Genomic DNA, 15,928 nt, shown 5'->3' on the forward strand with positions numbered 1-15,928 from the left:
AAGTGCCGTTTCCATTGTTCTCTTTTTTTTTTTTTTTTTTTAAAGGAAAGACTAATTTTATATCAGGCCTGTCTTAAAAACAACATCCGCATGGGGAGTGTAGATTGGACGAGTGGCTGCGATCGGAGAGAGATCCGTTCCTGGTTCGACTCTGATGTAAGAGGGGGGGGTTGACAAAATCCGCTCTTCGTGCCTCGGGCCTAAAATTCATACTAAAGGTTCAGTTGAAGCCAATAAGAGGCTTCAGAGTTTGACTAATAAAGTGTCAGCGGTGGTCGTCTTTAGTGTGACATTCCTTCTCTGCGTTAGCGTCTCTTGTGCAGCGTCGCATTAAAACAGGGCATTTTGTACTAACTTTGACAATCTTTGGAAGGTACAGACTTCTGAAGCCGCGAGCCGGCCGCGCCCCCCAAAGTCTCTTAAATTGTTATGGAGTTAGGAAGAGATCTCTCCACAGCCGGTACGGACATGAGGAATAATCACAGCTACCAGTAATGCTTTCAGTATACATGTGGGCATGGAAGCGTTGCACTAAGACAGACCTGGAACAAAGAGTTAACCCTTCCTTTAACTGCAACCCCACCCCTCCCACCTTGTTTTCTCCACCTGCATGGTCAAAAAGTGAGAACAGGATCGATAAAGGGTTACACTGATCCCAAAGCTAGAAAGTCTCTTCAAATGGTCCCCATCACAAAGCCAAGGCAAGCATCGTCCTCGAGTCCGAACCTACAGCTAAAGATCTACTGCCGGTACAGAGTCAAACACTGGAGTCCACGCAGATCCAGCTCGTCAGTTATGTCTCATCGGAGACGCTTCTGTGGTCAGTTCTCTCCCCCCCCCCCCCGAAATATCCTTTTTCAGAATGGATACAATTAGGATTAAGCAGGTGAAAAACAAAGCAGTCCTTTCTTTTGGTTCCACCTTTCAATCCTCGACAGAGTCAGGCAGTCTTTACCTTCAGACGGCCGGTGTTGTGAGGATTCTGGATCCGTTAGTAATCCGTGGCCGTATCTGGCTCTAATGTGTCACTCTGGCCCGCCATGCTGATGCAGAGTTTTAGGTGAGGGGGACCAGATCCTTCAGGACAGCAGATTTTAAAAACCAAACACAGTGTCCTCTGCTGTTTGGGCTCGGTGAGTTGAACACATCCATACAGCAGCCCCCGTCCCTCCAGCTCTGACGCTGCGCTTTAGTCCGGCATGTCGATGCAGAGTTTAGGCGGCGGGACGAAGTATTTCCCGGGGCTCTGCGTGATCACCACGCCGGTCTTCTTGTGGAACATGGGGGCGATCTTCGGCGGCGGCTCGGGGACGGGCAGATCCTCGGCCGCCTCGGGGTCCTCGCTGCGCTGGAGGTCGTAGGACACGTTGCCGTACTCTCGCAGGAAGGGGAGGAGCTCCAACAGGAAGTGGCAGAAGTCCTTGCGGATGCCAAACCACCCTAAAGGAAGATCGGGACAGAGCGGAGCTTAACAATCCGGCACAATTAGAGCTGCAACGATTCGTCAATTAATGGATGGGATGGTTTTCTTTGTCATGCATGCAAACAGATTATCTTTTAGGTTTTATACTGTTGGTCGGACACAAAACAAAGAAACATTTGGAGACAATCAAGTTATCGTAAGAATTATTTTTATCTATTTTTATCTCAAATGTGAAGATTTGCTGGTTTTGTCACCTTTTTTTATGATAAACTGAATATCTGTATATTCGAGCTGCATCTAATAATAATTTAATACAGTTTCTCAATTAACTGATTATTTAATCCTTAAAATGACAGTAGGGACAATGACAATGGTTAAAAATACTGATCACTGTTTCCCAAGGAGACATCCTAAAATGTCTTGCTTTGTCCACAACCCAAAGACATTCAGTGTACTGTCTCAGAGGACTAAAGACACCAGGAAATATTCACATTTGAGAATCTGAAATCAGAGAATTTTGACAGATTTTTCTATAAAATGACTAAAAACAATTACTAAAATTGTTGGCATTTAATTGAATATTTAACTAATTGATCAATCGTTGCAGTTTTATAGGAGACACAGTATATTCTGAGTTGTTCATCAACAGCAGCTTCAGCTGTCGATGAGAACTGATTGACAAATTAGGTCATAAATACTGTAGACGGCAAGATTTTACAAAAAGCTATGTCAAGGAGAAAACCTATGAAAAGCCTATTATCACTGCTGTGAGAGGAGGAACTCTAGTGTTTAACAGAATAGAAGTCCCAGTGGAAAACACTGAGCAGCCAGCAGCACATTACTGGCTTTAAATACTCACAGTGGTTCCCTCCCTTCTGACCAAACGTGGTGGCCATGAGCGTGAGCAGGGAGAGCCAGAGGGGGACGAACACACACACGTAGCTCAGACTGTTGTGGCCGTCCAGCTTGTGCACCAGAAGGATCTGAAGAGACACATTTTATAGGTAAAAGAGAGGAAACGGTGCACGCTTTATATTTAACACACACACATATATACAGGAGGATGGTAAACATTATATTTTAAAAGTCAAATAAGATATAGTTAACACTCTTGAACAGTATTTATGGTAAATAGTTCATTTTTCACCCCTAAATAAAACCTTTTTAGTCCGATATCCAGTATTCATAACTTCCAGGATGTCCTGTATACATGCAAAATGTACATTGAAAATGGCTGTTCACATTAAATACCAGTAATAAAGTTGCTTTAGATTCAAATGTTCTATTTAATTTGGTGAGACGGACGTCGGCTAACATAAGCCCAAAAAACACCTCACCTCGAAGGTGAGGAGGGGCACGACGATGGTCATCCAGCTGATCGCCATGGTGATGTGAGTTCGCCGTTGCTCCGCGATGATGTCGATGGAGCGGAGGAAGAGGACGGACCAGATGATGTAGTAGAGGACGACAAGGCACAGGAAGGACATCAGGATCCACAGCGGGACGCACACCACCTGAACACCACGCAAACGGGGATCACCACGACACACCGTCACGTTATTCAACACATAGACTGGCTACGAGCAAAACAATACAATCATATATATTGTACTTTTTACTCCATTATTTATTTATCTATTAGCTATAGTGACTTTTTTATATAAGTTTGTGTTCATGTCAATAAATCAGTATTAATATTCCAATAATTTATAAAATGATAAAATCTAAATGGGCCATTTGCAGGATGACTTTATTTGTTTTGATTCAATTAAGTACATTTTGCTGCCAGTACTTATGTAAGATTTTAGATTACAGATACATATAAGATTTAATGAAATAAAAGAGGTCAGTAGTTCTTCTACCGACTGTTTATAGACGACACAGTGCCAACACACACAGACACACACCTCCCACTGACTTTATTCCTGCAGTGCATTATCGGCTCCTCCCATTATAGTTATGGATTCGGCTGCAATAACAATCACTATTATGAATACTATGACAACTCACATTTAACAATATGTGGCACACGGACAATATAACGTTACTTTGATGACTTAAAACAACAAAGCTAGTTTGGTAATCCCACAACTTTAGGCTGACATACAAACAAACGTTAATGCTCAAAGTTGGTGTGTTCAATTACACACTTGTATATGTGTACCTGCTGCAGAATGAGTACAGGTTGACAATATTATCACCAGTGGTCTTTACTTTTAACATCCAATACTTTGAGAGCATAATGAACATACAGAATATGTGTGTGGGATTTAAACGTGTGTGGACAAAAACAAACTAATGTTTTCTCACCAGCCAAGGCCAGTTGATGATCTTGTCCAGCCTCAGAGCGATGAAGATGAACTGGAGAATGTTAACTGAACACAACACCTCCAGCTGAGGAGAGGAAGAAGGAAGGAAGTTATCATTCGTAACATCTCTCCCAAAAACTTGACACGCAACCTCAGATCAGACGTCTTATCTTCTGCATACGGGCGAGGACACCGAACTCTAACTGCTTACTTTATCTAAAGTTGTCCTGCACGGGGAACAGAAGGATTAAAGTGTTTATTGTGACTAGTGCACCATACAACGACGAACGGAAACACAAAAAACAGACAAACTATTCCAAGTGTCCATACTAAGAGGAAAAATAAATAAATAAATAACATTTTGGAAATTATGAGAATAAAGCCGTAATAATACGAGAATAAAATCGCAATAATACGAGAATAAAGTCATAATAACACCAGAATAAAGTCGCAATAATACGAGAATAAAGTCATAATAACACCAGAATAAAGTCGTAATAATACGAGAATAAAGTCATAATATTACCAGAATAAAGTCGTAATAATACGAGAATAAAATCGCAATTAAAGAAAAAGTTTTAAGGAGAAAAAAGCTTCGATAGAGTAATCAAGATATGACTTCATTTTTCTCGCAATATTATGACTTTTTTCTCATAATATGACTTTTTTCTCATAATATGACCTTTTTCTCGTAATGTTACGACTTTATTCTCGTAATGTTACGACTTTATTCTCGTAATGTTACTACTTTATTCTCATAGACCTAATATTGTGACTTTATTCTCGTAATATTATGACTTTATTCTCAAATACCTAATAATATGACTCTATTGTCGTAATTTCCCCCCCAAAAAATAAAAAAAGTTTCTCTTAGTGGCCCTAACACTCCGTCATAGGTTTCGCACCGGTTTCCTCCGGTGTCAGTTTATCCTCACACGTGTCCGGTTCCTTACCTCGAGGGAGCGGTCGTGTCTAAACCCCCAGACGCAAGCTGCCACAGAAACGGGCGACACGAAGAAGAGGGGCATGAAGACGAGAAGCCAGAAGTAGTTCCCTCTCTCCACGCGGTCGCACACCAACACCTCGAACATCAGCAACAGGACGTGGAGTCCCACGGCGATCAGCATGGCTTTGAACTCCACACACGTCTCCCCTTCGGCCCTAAGAGAGGATGAAAATAAATGATACAAGAAGGCTGAATTATAACCTGACTGCGGACCAGTAAGCCACAAATGCCCACACGTTAAATAAACCTACCTGTACTGGGGGTTGTGTGCCCAGACTCCGGTGCCCACGGAGGCCCCGATGATGACCAACAGCTTCCACAGCCATATTGGGGTGAACACAGCCCAGTAGTTCCACTGGATGACCCCATCCAGCCTCAAGGACAGCAGCACGGAGAAGAGCAGCAGACAGGAGTAGATCAGGAACTTACTGCAACAGGGGGACAGGGAGAGAAACGTTGGACAGTCAATGTGACCATAAGTAACCTTAGTATTTGGAGCAAATAGGGTCAAATCAATCTTTTTTTTTTTTTTTATCTTAAAAACAGATGGGATGTGTGGAAGATATAGAAGCATATAAAAAGGTGGAATAACAGTTATAAAACATAATAATCCTTAAAAAGTTTAGGATGATGGAGACACCTCTAGACCTTATAAAGGACGGAGATATAATACAATGTGAGGGTCAAAACAGCAAAATAGTCCCAACTAACCTGCATTAAAACCAGGACTGTCACTACATTACACTCTTCTAACCACCTAATGATGTAAAAACCTCACTGAACGACTTATTACACTCAAAATCCACAATTTATGTATGATTTTGTCAATTATTCTAACAACTTCTGGCTCATTTGTGTAGTTCCCATTACCTTATTATATTATTATTATTATTCTAGAAGAGAGACGTTATGTGCTACAGTTAAAAACACATATCTGGGCTATAATAACACATAATATGAGTGAGGAATTGACTAAAAATCGCACTTTACGTTTGTTTCTAAAAAAGCGACGTACAAAAAAAAAAAATCTCTTAGCTGTCTTGTTAGCCAGGCCTCGTTTAGCCAAAATACTTTCTTTTCTCTTAAACTATAACACTCACGGCTCACGGTTACCTCTTAAGTATCTATTCAACCACCAGAAATATGTGTAAACACTATCCACACGTCTAAAAACAACAACATTTAGTGAATGCTTTCGCCCGCCGAGCAACGACAAACCAGCGTTCAGTTAGCTTCCGTGCTAGCTCGTCTCATTAGCTCGACGTTACCTGGGATTGAAGTCCTGAAAGAGTCCTCTTAAATTCATGGTGTAAAAAAAACACTTTAGTTTGGTTTCCCCGTGTCTGGAACTAATTCACCGCCGAATCTGAACGCCACACATTGTGAATTCCGCTGGTAGATGAGCTCTTTGGGTCGGTTTCATGACGGCTCTTTGCTAGCCCGTGTGTTTTGGGTTTTGTTTTTTTTTTTTCCTCCGCCTCCTCTTCGGAGATCACGTGACCAGCCCGAAGATAGCCGAGTTGTTTCCGGCAATCGCCTGACGTCAGCCAAGAGATTTAAAAAAAAAAAAAAAGAAAAATACAATTAAATGTAAATGTTTTTATGTTTTTATATATGTGATAATAACCTTATGTTCGGCTCTTTTATCACAAACTTTTGCATGTGTTATAATATTTTTGTGCACACCATATTCCCCCTTATTGCATATAGTGTATATTCATTATGGTTTTTATATTTTCTATTAGATTAGATATTAGATGTTCCTTTATTTGTCCCACAATGGGGAAAGTTCAATGTTTCAGCAGCAAAGTGGATAGAGAAAAGAACAGTATAAAAAAAACAGTAGGAGTAGGGAAATAATAAAAAACACTATGTACAAGAGAAAAAACTGTAAGAATCCACAAACAACAGATAACACTATAAATAGTAGCAGCAGCAGTTGCACATGGGCAATAGATTGCAAAGTAATTATTGCACATGAATTATTGCACATTTTATATACATATATTATTTTACATATTATATCTTTATTATTATTTTATTGTATTTTTACTCTTCTCATCTATTTGCACTACATTTCCCCGGTGCTGCTGTGTCGAACCTGAATTTATCCCACGGGGAGATTAATAAAGGAAACATCTTATCTTATCTTAACAACAACCAAAAATCACAGCCCACCACCCCACACTCTTTAGCAATCATTAACAATGAAACAATGGAAACCAAAGTAATAAAAAAATGATCCAATTCAAATTTTAGTGAAATAAATGTCAGCACAGTAGCAGCAGCAAACTCTTTATTTTTCCCTACATAAATGATATAATAATAATAATAATAATAATAATAATAATAATTGACTCTTAATCAGCTGCTATAACATTATAATTTCCCTTCGGGGATAAATAAAGTATTTCTATCTATCTCTCTATCTATATTCATCCGACTTTGTTCCACTCCATTTCTCCCTGGTCATCCACATCCCACCCACAGTGGCTCTACGCCCCACAGTTTGAGAACTGCATTAGGCATTCCTGTGCATTCCTGTGTCTCTGTCTATACAGCCCCTTTGAGGCCTGCTGAGCTTCATTATGGTGATTAAATTTGCATTTCTCATTATTGGAGGACAAACCAAATGTGCCAAGAAACTCTAAGTCACTATGTTAATCATTATGCACACAACCATCACTGAACAAAAAGTATCCTTATGTAAACATTTTATGAATAAATATAGTTTAATCCTGTGTATCTCACTTAATCTCCAATTATAAGCACAACTAACAAAAGGTTGTGGTACAAATAAAGACAAATATTTGCTTTATCAGGTTTTATGTTGTGCATGTTAAACCTTTTTAAAGTGTGTTTTCTTAAGCTTTGAAAACCACACCCGTTAAATAAACCCCATTCAAATGAATGAAATAAAGAAAACAAACATTGTTGTATCTCGTAAGATCAGCAGGGCGGAGAGGGAAAGGTGTTACTTTTGGCAAAGACACAGGTGAGAGAACAGTCGGCTTTTGTCTCTGCTTGTCTCTTTGACGTCAGTTCGGTGTGTCACAATACCAGATGTTTGGCTGCCTGAGAAATTCTACAGTTCTCAATACCCTCATTAATTCACCAATTAACTCACAGCTCAACCTTTGGTTTCCCAGAGAAATAAATTTAAATTTAAATTGCACATAGTTTAATAAAAGCAATTTTATTTATAAAAGCTGTTTTATTTCTACTATTACTTGTTGTATAGTTTTCTATTTTAACGTATGTTTAATGTATGTTTGTAGGCTGCTACTGGATGCTTGAATTTCCCTCGGGATGAATAAAGTATCTATCTATCTATCTATCTATCTATCTATCTATCTATCTATCTATCTATCTATCTATCTATCTATCTATCTATCTATCTTGTGCAACCTCAATGAAATCTGTTTGCAGGGGTGATCGCTCAGGCAGAATAAATTGGAGACAGCTGAAAGGAATCCCCATACTGTTGTCTCATGGTAAAGCTTTATTCAATGAATTACTTCATTTCTATTTCCCCACTTTGAGTGCAGTAAAAAATGAAAATGTAAAATCAGAAACCTTAACTGGTTATATGTAGTGCAGGAAACAGGCTCACAGGCCCAAACATGTTTTATAAAGTTTGCAGAGTCGCTTCCTCGTCTGAAGTCTAACAGATCTCACTGACAGAAAGAGAGCAGACGGAGTATCTTAGAATAGAATAAGCTTTATTGTCCCTGAGGGGAAGTTTGTCTTGGGCACAATGCTACAGTTTGTTGCTTCACAGAAACAAACATACCTCAACAACAGGCACACATAAAAAAAACCACTTACAAAATCAACATAAAAACATCTCAAAACATGGAAGACATTTTAACAATGTGGCAGCTTAAAAAGAGACTGTCAGAGACTTGAAGAATTAAAGTGCTACGGTGCTGCTTTGTTTATTGCACATTGCCCTATTGAACTATGATTTAGTTTTGTTGTTCAGCAGCTTGATAGAAGTCGGGACGATCGATAACTTCAGTCTGATTGATTTGCACTTTGGCACATGCAGTCTTCTCCCTGATGGCAGAGGTTCGTATTCAGAGAACTGTCATTTGACATTGAATTGCTTATGTTTGCTCTTTGTCATGTTATCGTTTGCTCTTTTTGACCTGTGGGTTTTCAAATAAAATGATCCATTCAATTTTTAACAAATCAAAAGATGGATGAAAAGTTTCCTTTTTTCCTCAGGTTTTTCTCCAATTATGTCATGATGATCACAAGATGTGAGGTTATAATTTAGACAAAGTCATTATTAGGGCCTGATATATCTGCCACAGAGGTCCACTGATTTAAAAAACTGCACTAAAACTACTATAACTAACACATTAATTAGCAGTAATCAGTCATTTCTTCCTCTAGATTAGTTACAAAATACCACTATTGTTTTGTTTTGGTGAGACAAAGAGGATAAACCAACAGAACAAGAGAGGCTTTGCCTGTGCAGGTCCAAGGGAACAGGTCCACACTGAGCATAGGACCAGTGGAATCAGCAGCATAATGTTAAAGATGCAGACGTGTGCAATACAAACGTCTCACATTAAACCTCCAAACAGTCGATTTTATTCTCTCTGGAAGAAGTTGCCCTTTAAGGGGATTAATTCTCTTTCTCCTGTAATTTCACTGCAAAAAAATGTCTAAAAAAAATCACAACATGTGGTGAAATCAGAAATTAAAAAAAAAAAGCCCACAAAATCCTGGAATGGCTGATATTTCCAGTATTTCAGAGATCCAGATGTTTTAATACAAATGCTAACAGTAGATGATAACTGAACTGAATGCAGTAATTAACAACATTAAAGTTATTTGAGTCAACAATTAATATAATTTCACTTACATTCATTGCCATTGAAGACACGTTTTGCTCTTCTTTCATATCGGCCAATACAACTATATTATTTTTGGAAATCGGCCAATACAACTATTTTATTTTCAGAGAAACACAGCCTCTATTTCTGTAATGTGAAAACCTCTTGAGCAAGTACTACTTCATTCCTTATTATGACTCATACCTCTGTGAAGTTACACTGAGCTAACGCCAACTTATTTTTTATAACGTAATATAAACTGAAATGATTTGTTGTTGAGATTTAGAAATAGGCTATTGTACAACAACATCTCTTTAAAGTTCTTCTGGACTGAACTTACAGCCAGGATGGTTCAGCTTCTGCTGAGTTTATTTTCGAGAAATATAATTCTCTGCCTCACTTATGTTGTTATAATATATGACGGAGTATTAGGGCCATACTAAGATAATTTTTTTTTTTTTGGGGGGGGGATTACGAGAATGAAGTCATAACATTACAAGAATAAAGTAGTCATTTTTTGAGAACTCTTACAAGAAAGAGCAATCTCCCCCCGCCCGGGTTAAAACTAGGAATTTTGAGCATCTTGTGAAGTTATACTTTGGTATCGGTTTCACACATAAGGAAATACTACAAATTATTATCAGTATTAGGAATTTGAAACGATTGTGCAAACGACTGTGTCTATTTTGAAGAAAGAACCACACGGACTTGGAAGAAACTGCTTCTTTTGAACATTATTCGTTATTATTACGACTTTATTCTGGTAATATTACGACTTTATTCTGGTAATATTACGACTTTATTCCCCCCCCCCAAAGAAATTCTCTTGGTATGGCCCTAATACTCCGTCGTATATTATAACAACATAAGTGAGGCAGAGAATTATATTTCTTGATTGCACTTTTTAAGGTTCACAATCTCCACCTCCAACATTGCCAGAAGAAAGTTCTGCACAAAATATGAAAGTATAAGTTATCAGAACTTAGAGAACCACAAGGACATCCATAAATATACACTATATACATAAATGTGCCAGAATATATACAATTAGATATAGAAAAAAGCAGAGAGCTCTCGGATATATAATATTACAAATAATGTACAAATAATATATAGAATAAATATTCTAAATAGCACAAAATCACCTTGGTGACCACATAATCGTTTTGTATTACCTATTTTTGTAAGCCATTTCACACAATTCACAAAAACAAAAATGTGCATGAACAATAAGGCCTGTATTTATTATATCATATATATTATAGCCTATGTATTATAGCCTGTATCTATTATATTATGAATGAAATGTGTGTTATTTGGAAGAAAGTCGAGGTGTGACAGACTTACAGTGGATCCCCCCCCTTTGTCCGCTCTTCCCATCTGCAGCTGGCCTCATTAACAAGGCCCGGTACCCCCTTTGACACTGACTCTTATACCCACCTTGTATATATACAGTATGCATTACATTAATGCACCCCCCGTCTTCTGCACAGTTTTCTTTTCTTATCTTTATCTATTTATATTTTGAAAGTACTTTATTTATCTGTATGATTTTGCAAATGTTGCACAAAAAAAAAAACAAACATTAAAAAGTCATATACCTTTTTGAAAAGGAATAAGCTGATGAAGCTGACAAGTGACCAATGTTTACAGTTTAAAACAGTTTTGAATGTTACTGTGTTAAGTCTATAAAAACGCACATCCCAGTGAATCATTTGTTATTTTTTCTCTGAATCACACAGACTGAGCAGTCTTGTTTAAGTGTTACACACTGAGTTAATAAACTGAACTTGGAAATAGTTTTAAGTAGTTGCAGATGTTATCTCAGCTCATTTTATTAATCTATTTTGATAATCAGGTGATTGCATGCAGAATGCTGGTGCCAGCAACTCATACAGTGGTTTGTACAAATAAATATTATCAGGTTCTCAATAGTATTAAAATTCAGTTCCCTTTGTTTTTTGTGGGGGGGGGGGGAACTGTCCCTCCCCCTCACACAGCTTCTGTGTACGACACCTTCTCAGCAAGCAGGGGCGCTTGCAGCTGTAGGGGGCGCCAATTGGCCAATTCCCCACACAGTCACATGATAGAACAGATAGATCATAGAAAAGACAATAGCAGAGGATTCTTTGAAGTGCTGTCCTCCCATGTGTCATAACAAAAATGCTGATCATGCCCAAAGCCGCCACTTATGCCGGTATGAAAATGCGCCTGGAAGAGATCGGGGAATCCCTTTATCAAGTGGCCCGGGTGTGGCTGTGTGGAGATCGACACATGATATCATAGAGTGCGGTTGGATGGTGAGACGCTACGGTCTGTGGTGTGACTGCAGTTACCGGTTTACATTGACTTGGACTCGAAGGTACGTGAAGAAAGGCAATACCAATGAAACCGCGTTCATTTCCTTTTTAACAATTAATTAAATATTTGTGGTTTCAAACAATTCAGTAAATAATTTGCGCCCTTCATGCCAAGCGCACCTTTTAGTTGTTTAGCAGTGCAACCTGCAAAAGGGTTAGGGGAAGGTAAATATAGATCATATGTGGTGATTATTAAATACTGTATCAAAATAAAGACATTGATTTGGTGAAACCATTTATGTGATTCTATGCTATGATCCCATTACGCTGTGTTTGAGTTAGTTCAACTCAAACCATTTGTGTGGAAGTAACTCAAATATTTGTTGTTAAGGTAACTTGACTAAATTATGTTAATTGTACTAATTCCATTCAGTCGATTGAATTTACACTCATATGCAGCATTTTTCCAAACTTATTTAAAATGTGTGAACAGAATTGACTTAACTAACTTAAATGCGACTTCTTCATACAAATGTAAACACCAAGTTCATACTCGTTTTTCTTCCACCAAATCAAATTATTACGTTACCTGTCAAAACAGCTTCCAACGCTAAAAATAATTTATAATTAATTGATTATCAAAATTTTAGCGAATTTACTTTCTTTTCTTTTATGTGACAAACAAACATTGACACTTTGGTCGATCATTTGGTCACTTGGCCCTTATAATTGATATATTGAAATAAGCTTTACAGCATTATAATGCTTACATTTCTGTAATGATATAAAGTCTACTTAAAGAAAATGAGTCAGTGGAACAAACTGGAATCAGGTCGTCAGTATTTAAAACACTGCACACGTTTAAGGGCAGTCAAAACAACCAATTTGCTTCAAAACATTTTGAGTTGGGAGTAGATAGATAGATAGATAGATAGATAGATAGATAGATAGATAGATAGATAGATGGATACTTTATTTATCCCGAGGGAAATTCAAGTATCCAGTAGCATACAAAATACAAAACATACATTAAACTAAAATTAAAATCCCTAACCTTAAGAATAGAATTAAAAATAAAATAGAAGATAAAATATAAAGTATACATAAAAAATACATTAGACTAAAATTAAAATCCCTAACCTTAAGAATAGAATTAAAAATAAAATAGAAGATAAAATATAACGTATTATATATATAGATATATATATATAATATATATAAAATTAACAGTAGCTACAATAAACGGTGCAGACATTAAACAGTGCAAATGGAAGTAAAATAGTGCAAATGGATGTGCAAAATACAGATAGAAATTGTCCATTGTCTATTATCTATTGTCCTCCCTGCCTTTACTGAGAGCTGTTGTACAGTCTGATGGCCAGGGGGACGAAAGAGTTTTTGAGTCTGTTGTTGGAGCTGGACTGGGAGTGACTCCAAAGTGTTTGCAGCCTTTGTAATTAATCATAATTTATGTTAACTTACTTATTTTTATTAGGATGTGTTGTCAAGTGCTCCAGATATTCAAACTTTCATTCACCTTGATTGTCTACAACATTGTGTGCTCAGCTCATAGCAAACCTCGACGCATATCAGTCGATCACATCCCAAAATAACCACACACGGGTCACTGACATGTTCTGGTTTTTCTTTTTCCTTTTAGAAACTGTCCTGTTGCTGCACGTACACCATGCAGCTCTTTACTTCAGTGTTTCTGTCATCTTTATAGTGCAGCTCCATGATGCCTTCAGGGGAACGACGTCCGAGTATCATCTATAATTTAACCAATATGGTGTAAACTCATTACATTAGACAGTAGCACTTATTTGTCTCGTGAACAGTGAAAGACATATCACCGTGGTTACATATTTAGGATTGGGACTTCAATTAACTAATTAATTTCAAGTGACTTTATTGGCATGACTGCAAACAATTCAACGTTGTCAGCGTGCAGGGCGTATTGAAACAAACTATGCATAATAAACATAAACTTTTTTCTGAAGCAATATTCCAAAACAGACACCTGCCACCTGACCTGAGCAACCTGAGTAGCCGAATGTGTTCGGGCTAGTTGATACATCGTCTCCGGATGCACTGATATCCAGAGAAACAGCTTGCACAATCAATGCGCCTACAAGGTTGCAAAGTTGTACATGGTGAGAGAGTGCCATTGAGCTGAATTAACAGTGGACAACAGCAGCTTTTCTAACTCACTGAAGCCATCGTGCGGTAGATGTAGATTCCTGCATCCAAAGCTGTAGATTACAAAAGATTACAAGATCCTGTTTTGGGTCCCAAAGTTGCAGAGAGTGTGCAGAGAGTCCGGTATGACTGCCCTGACTGGTTCTCTATGTCCTGTTTATCATTTCCTTATGAAACTTATTCAGTTAGGTGAACCCACGATGCTCTGCTACAACATTATAAATAAGGCTTGGTGCTGTACATTGTCTCCCTCACATGTGTGATGAACTTTGACCTCATTTGTTTATGACTCTTCCCCCACTGTCTCCTCTCACAGGCAGAAGATGATCTGCAGCATCCTGCTGCTCATCAACCTGACCTCCTGTTTCTGTGGTTAGTTTACACCTTCACTTTATTACCCATCAAGATAATTGAATGATAATTGCACTTGGGAAGGTGCTCTAGATTCAGTTTTTGCTTAGACTGTATAATTCTTGGTATCTTGCACCTTTTGTATACTGTTGTATCTTTTAGGACTTAACTTTGTTTATAAGAGCACGCTGTTAGTCAGGTACAATGAGAATTTGAATTTGGCTTGATGAGAAATACCAGCCTCTGATAGAACAGAGATCATCACAGGACACTAAACTCTCCACAAGAACATCTCTAGATGGAGTTTAAAGGCTCACATGGTAAAGTCTGTCTGGTCCTCACTTTCCCTCTCTGTCTCCTCAACAGGAACATTTGTAGTGAATGTGACACAGACCTCCTATCAGGCAGAGGAGAACGATAACATCACACTGGAATGGACGTTCACAACCAACACTGACAGTTCCCTCAACTCTCTTTATATCTACTGTAAACTGTTTACTGATCACAAGGTTTCAGTCCTGTTTCATCTACATGAAGGTGTCGAGGTCTCAGAGTCTCAGGATGCACAGTTTGCAGGACGAGTCCACTGCGACACAGACGTCCTCAGAGAAGGACGAATCAGACTTCATGTGTCCAGACTCAGGACTGAAGACTCGGGCCTGTACCTGTGTAAAGTGCTCACAAAGTATGGTGTCAGTGCTGTCAAAAGTCAGCTCAGTGTCACTGGTAAGTTGGTTCAGTAGAACTCAGTAGGATAACACGACTAAGAGTCTTAAGGGTTTTATCATTATATGACGTGCCTCAAGTGCTGCCCCTGGCACAGACAGGAAGCAGTCTGGAAAGTGGAGGATATCAGGCGGCAGCAGCAGGAGGAGGTGACGGAAAGGAGCAGTCAAGTTGGACCCGAATCTAACCAGCATGCGTTGTGCTTCGCCGGTGACCGATTCTGCGCAGGCCTGGCTCATCTCGAACAAGCCTAATCTCCCGGAGCTGTTCAGGCTTGTGGTAACAGCAGATCTGCACTGATGACAAACTCTCCTTTGCTATTACCACCCAATGCTGTAGTCTTAGTTTAACATGATTAACACAACACAAATTATAGCTGACTTACATACACCAAAGTATCGGACAAAATAATATTTTGACGTGATGATGGCACAAAAAGAAAAGTCGGAGGTTCACCAAAGTGAGAATTCATCCTGATGAGGACGTGAATGTCTGTCCTAAATTTCATGTCAGTCCATCTAACATTTCATTCAAAACCACAAATGTTAACCACATGGTGGCGCCAGAGGAACAGGAAGGGACAGACCAAAATCAGTGGGATTCATCTTCTGGGCACCTTGGATTCTGTACAGATCTGGATCATTATAATAGTTGTTGAGATATCTCAGTCTGGACATAGAGCCATGCTGCTAGTGTGACTATTGTCTATTGTGACTACTGTCCATCATTTTTTAATAAACTAGAATGATAATTAATCAACATAAATA

At 38.5% G+C, this 15,928-nt stretch overlaps 2 protein-coding genes across 10 annotated transcripts in view; one reads left to right on the top strand and one right to left on the bottom strand.

Moving 5' to 3' along the window:
* Positions 1 to 401: 401 nt before the first annotated feature.
* On the bottom strand, positions 402 to 6,222 carry tmem185 (transmembrane protein 185). Its single transcript, XM_051400087.1, has 7 exons — positions 6,007 to 6,222; positions 4,990 to 5,166; positions 4,686 to 4,893; positions 3,734 to 3,817; positions 2,761 to 2,937; positions 2,283 to 2,406; positions 402 to 1,440 (listed from the first exon to the last, which is right to left on the bottom strand). Exons 1-7 carry the CDS (start codon positions 6,042 to 6,044, stop codon positions 1,190 to 1,192), a joined length of 1,059 nt encoding a protein of 352 aa, XP_051256047.1. The 5' UTR covers positions 6,045 to 6,222; the 3' UTR covers positions 402 to 1,189.
* A 5,422-nt stretch (positions 6,223 to 11,644) lies between these two features.
* Positions 11,645 to 15,928, top strand: part of LOC127363541 (coxsackievirus and adenovirus receptor homolog) — a 46,342-nt gene continuing 42,058 nt past the window's right edge. For 2 of the 9 annotated variants that reach the window (XM_051400101.1, XM_051400097.1), the window contains exons 1-3: positions 11,645 to 11,947; positions 14,401 to 14,456; positions 14,802 to 15,161. In XM_051400101.1, coding sequence (XP_051256061.1) covers positions 11,733 to 11,947; positions 14,401 to 14,456; positions 14,802 to 15,161 — 631 coding nt within the window. In that variant the 5' untranslated portion in view covers positions 11,645 to 11,732. Of the gene's footprint in view, positions 11,948 to 14,400; positions 14,457 to 14,801; positions 15,162 to 15,258; positions 15,907 to 15,928 lie in introns of those variants that run through there. The other 7 variants (XR_007884874.1, XM_051400100.1, XM_051400095.1 and 4 more) reach the window with 7 other exon arrangements.

Source organism: Dicentrarchus labrax, unplaced genomic scaffold (genome assembly GCF_905237075.1).
Source record: "Dicentrarchus labrax unplaced genomic scaffold, dlabrax2021, whole genome shotgun sequence".
NCBI classification, from domain to species: domain Eukaryota; kingdom Metazoa; phylum Chordata; class Actinopteri; family Moronidae; genus Dicentrarchus; species Dicentrarchus labrax.

Bases quoted from the DNA above. Each gene is read 5' to 3' on its own strand.
- tmem185 (XM_051400087.1), bottom strand. From the start codon at position 6,044: ATGAATTTAAGAGGACTCTTTCAGGACTTCAATCCCAG. The intron at 3,818-4,685 runs GTAAGGAACCGG...TCCTCTCCTCAG, and splicing joins GACACGACCGCTCCCTCGAG to CTGGAGGTGTTGTGTTCAGT. The intron at 1,441-2,282 runs GTGAGTATTTAA...ATCTTCCTTTAG, and splicing joins TCAGAAGGGAGGGAACCACT to GGTGGTTTGGCATCCGCAAG.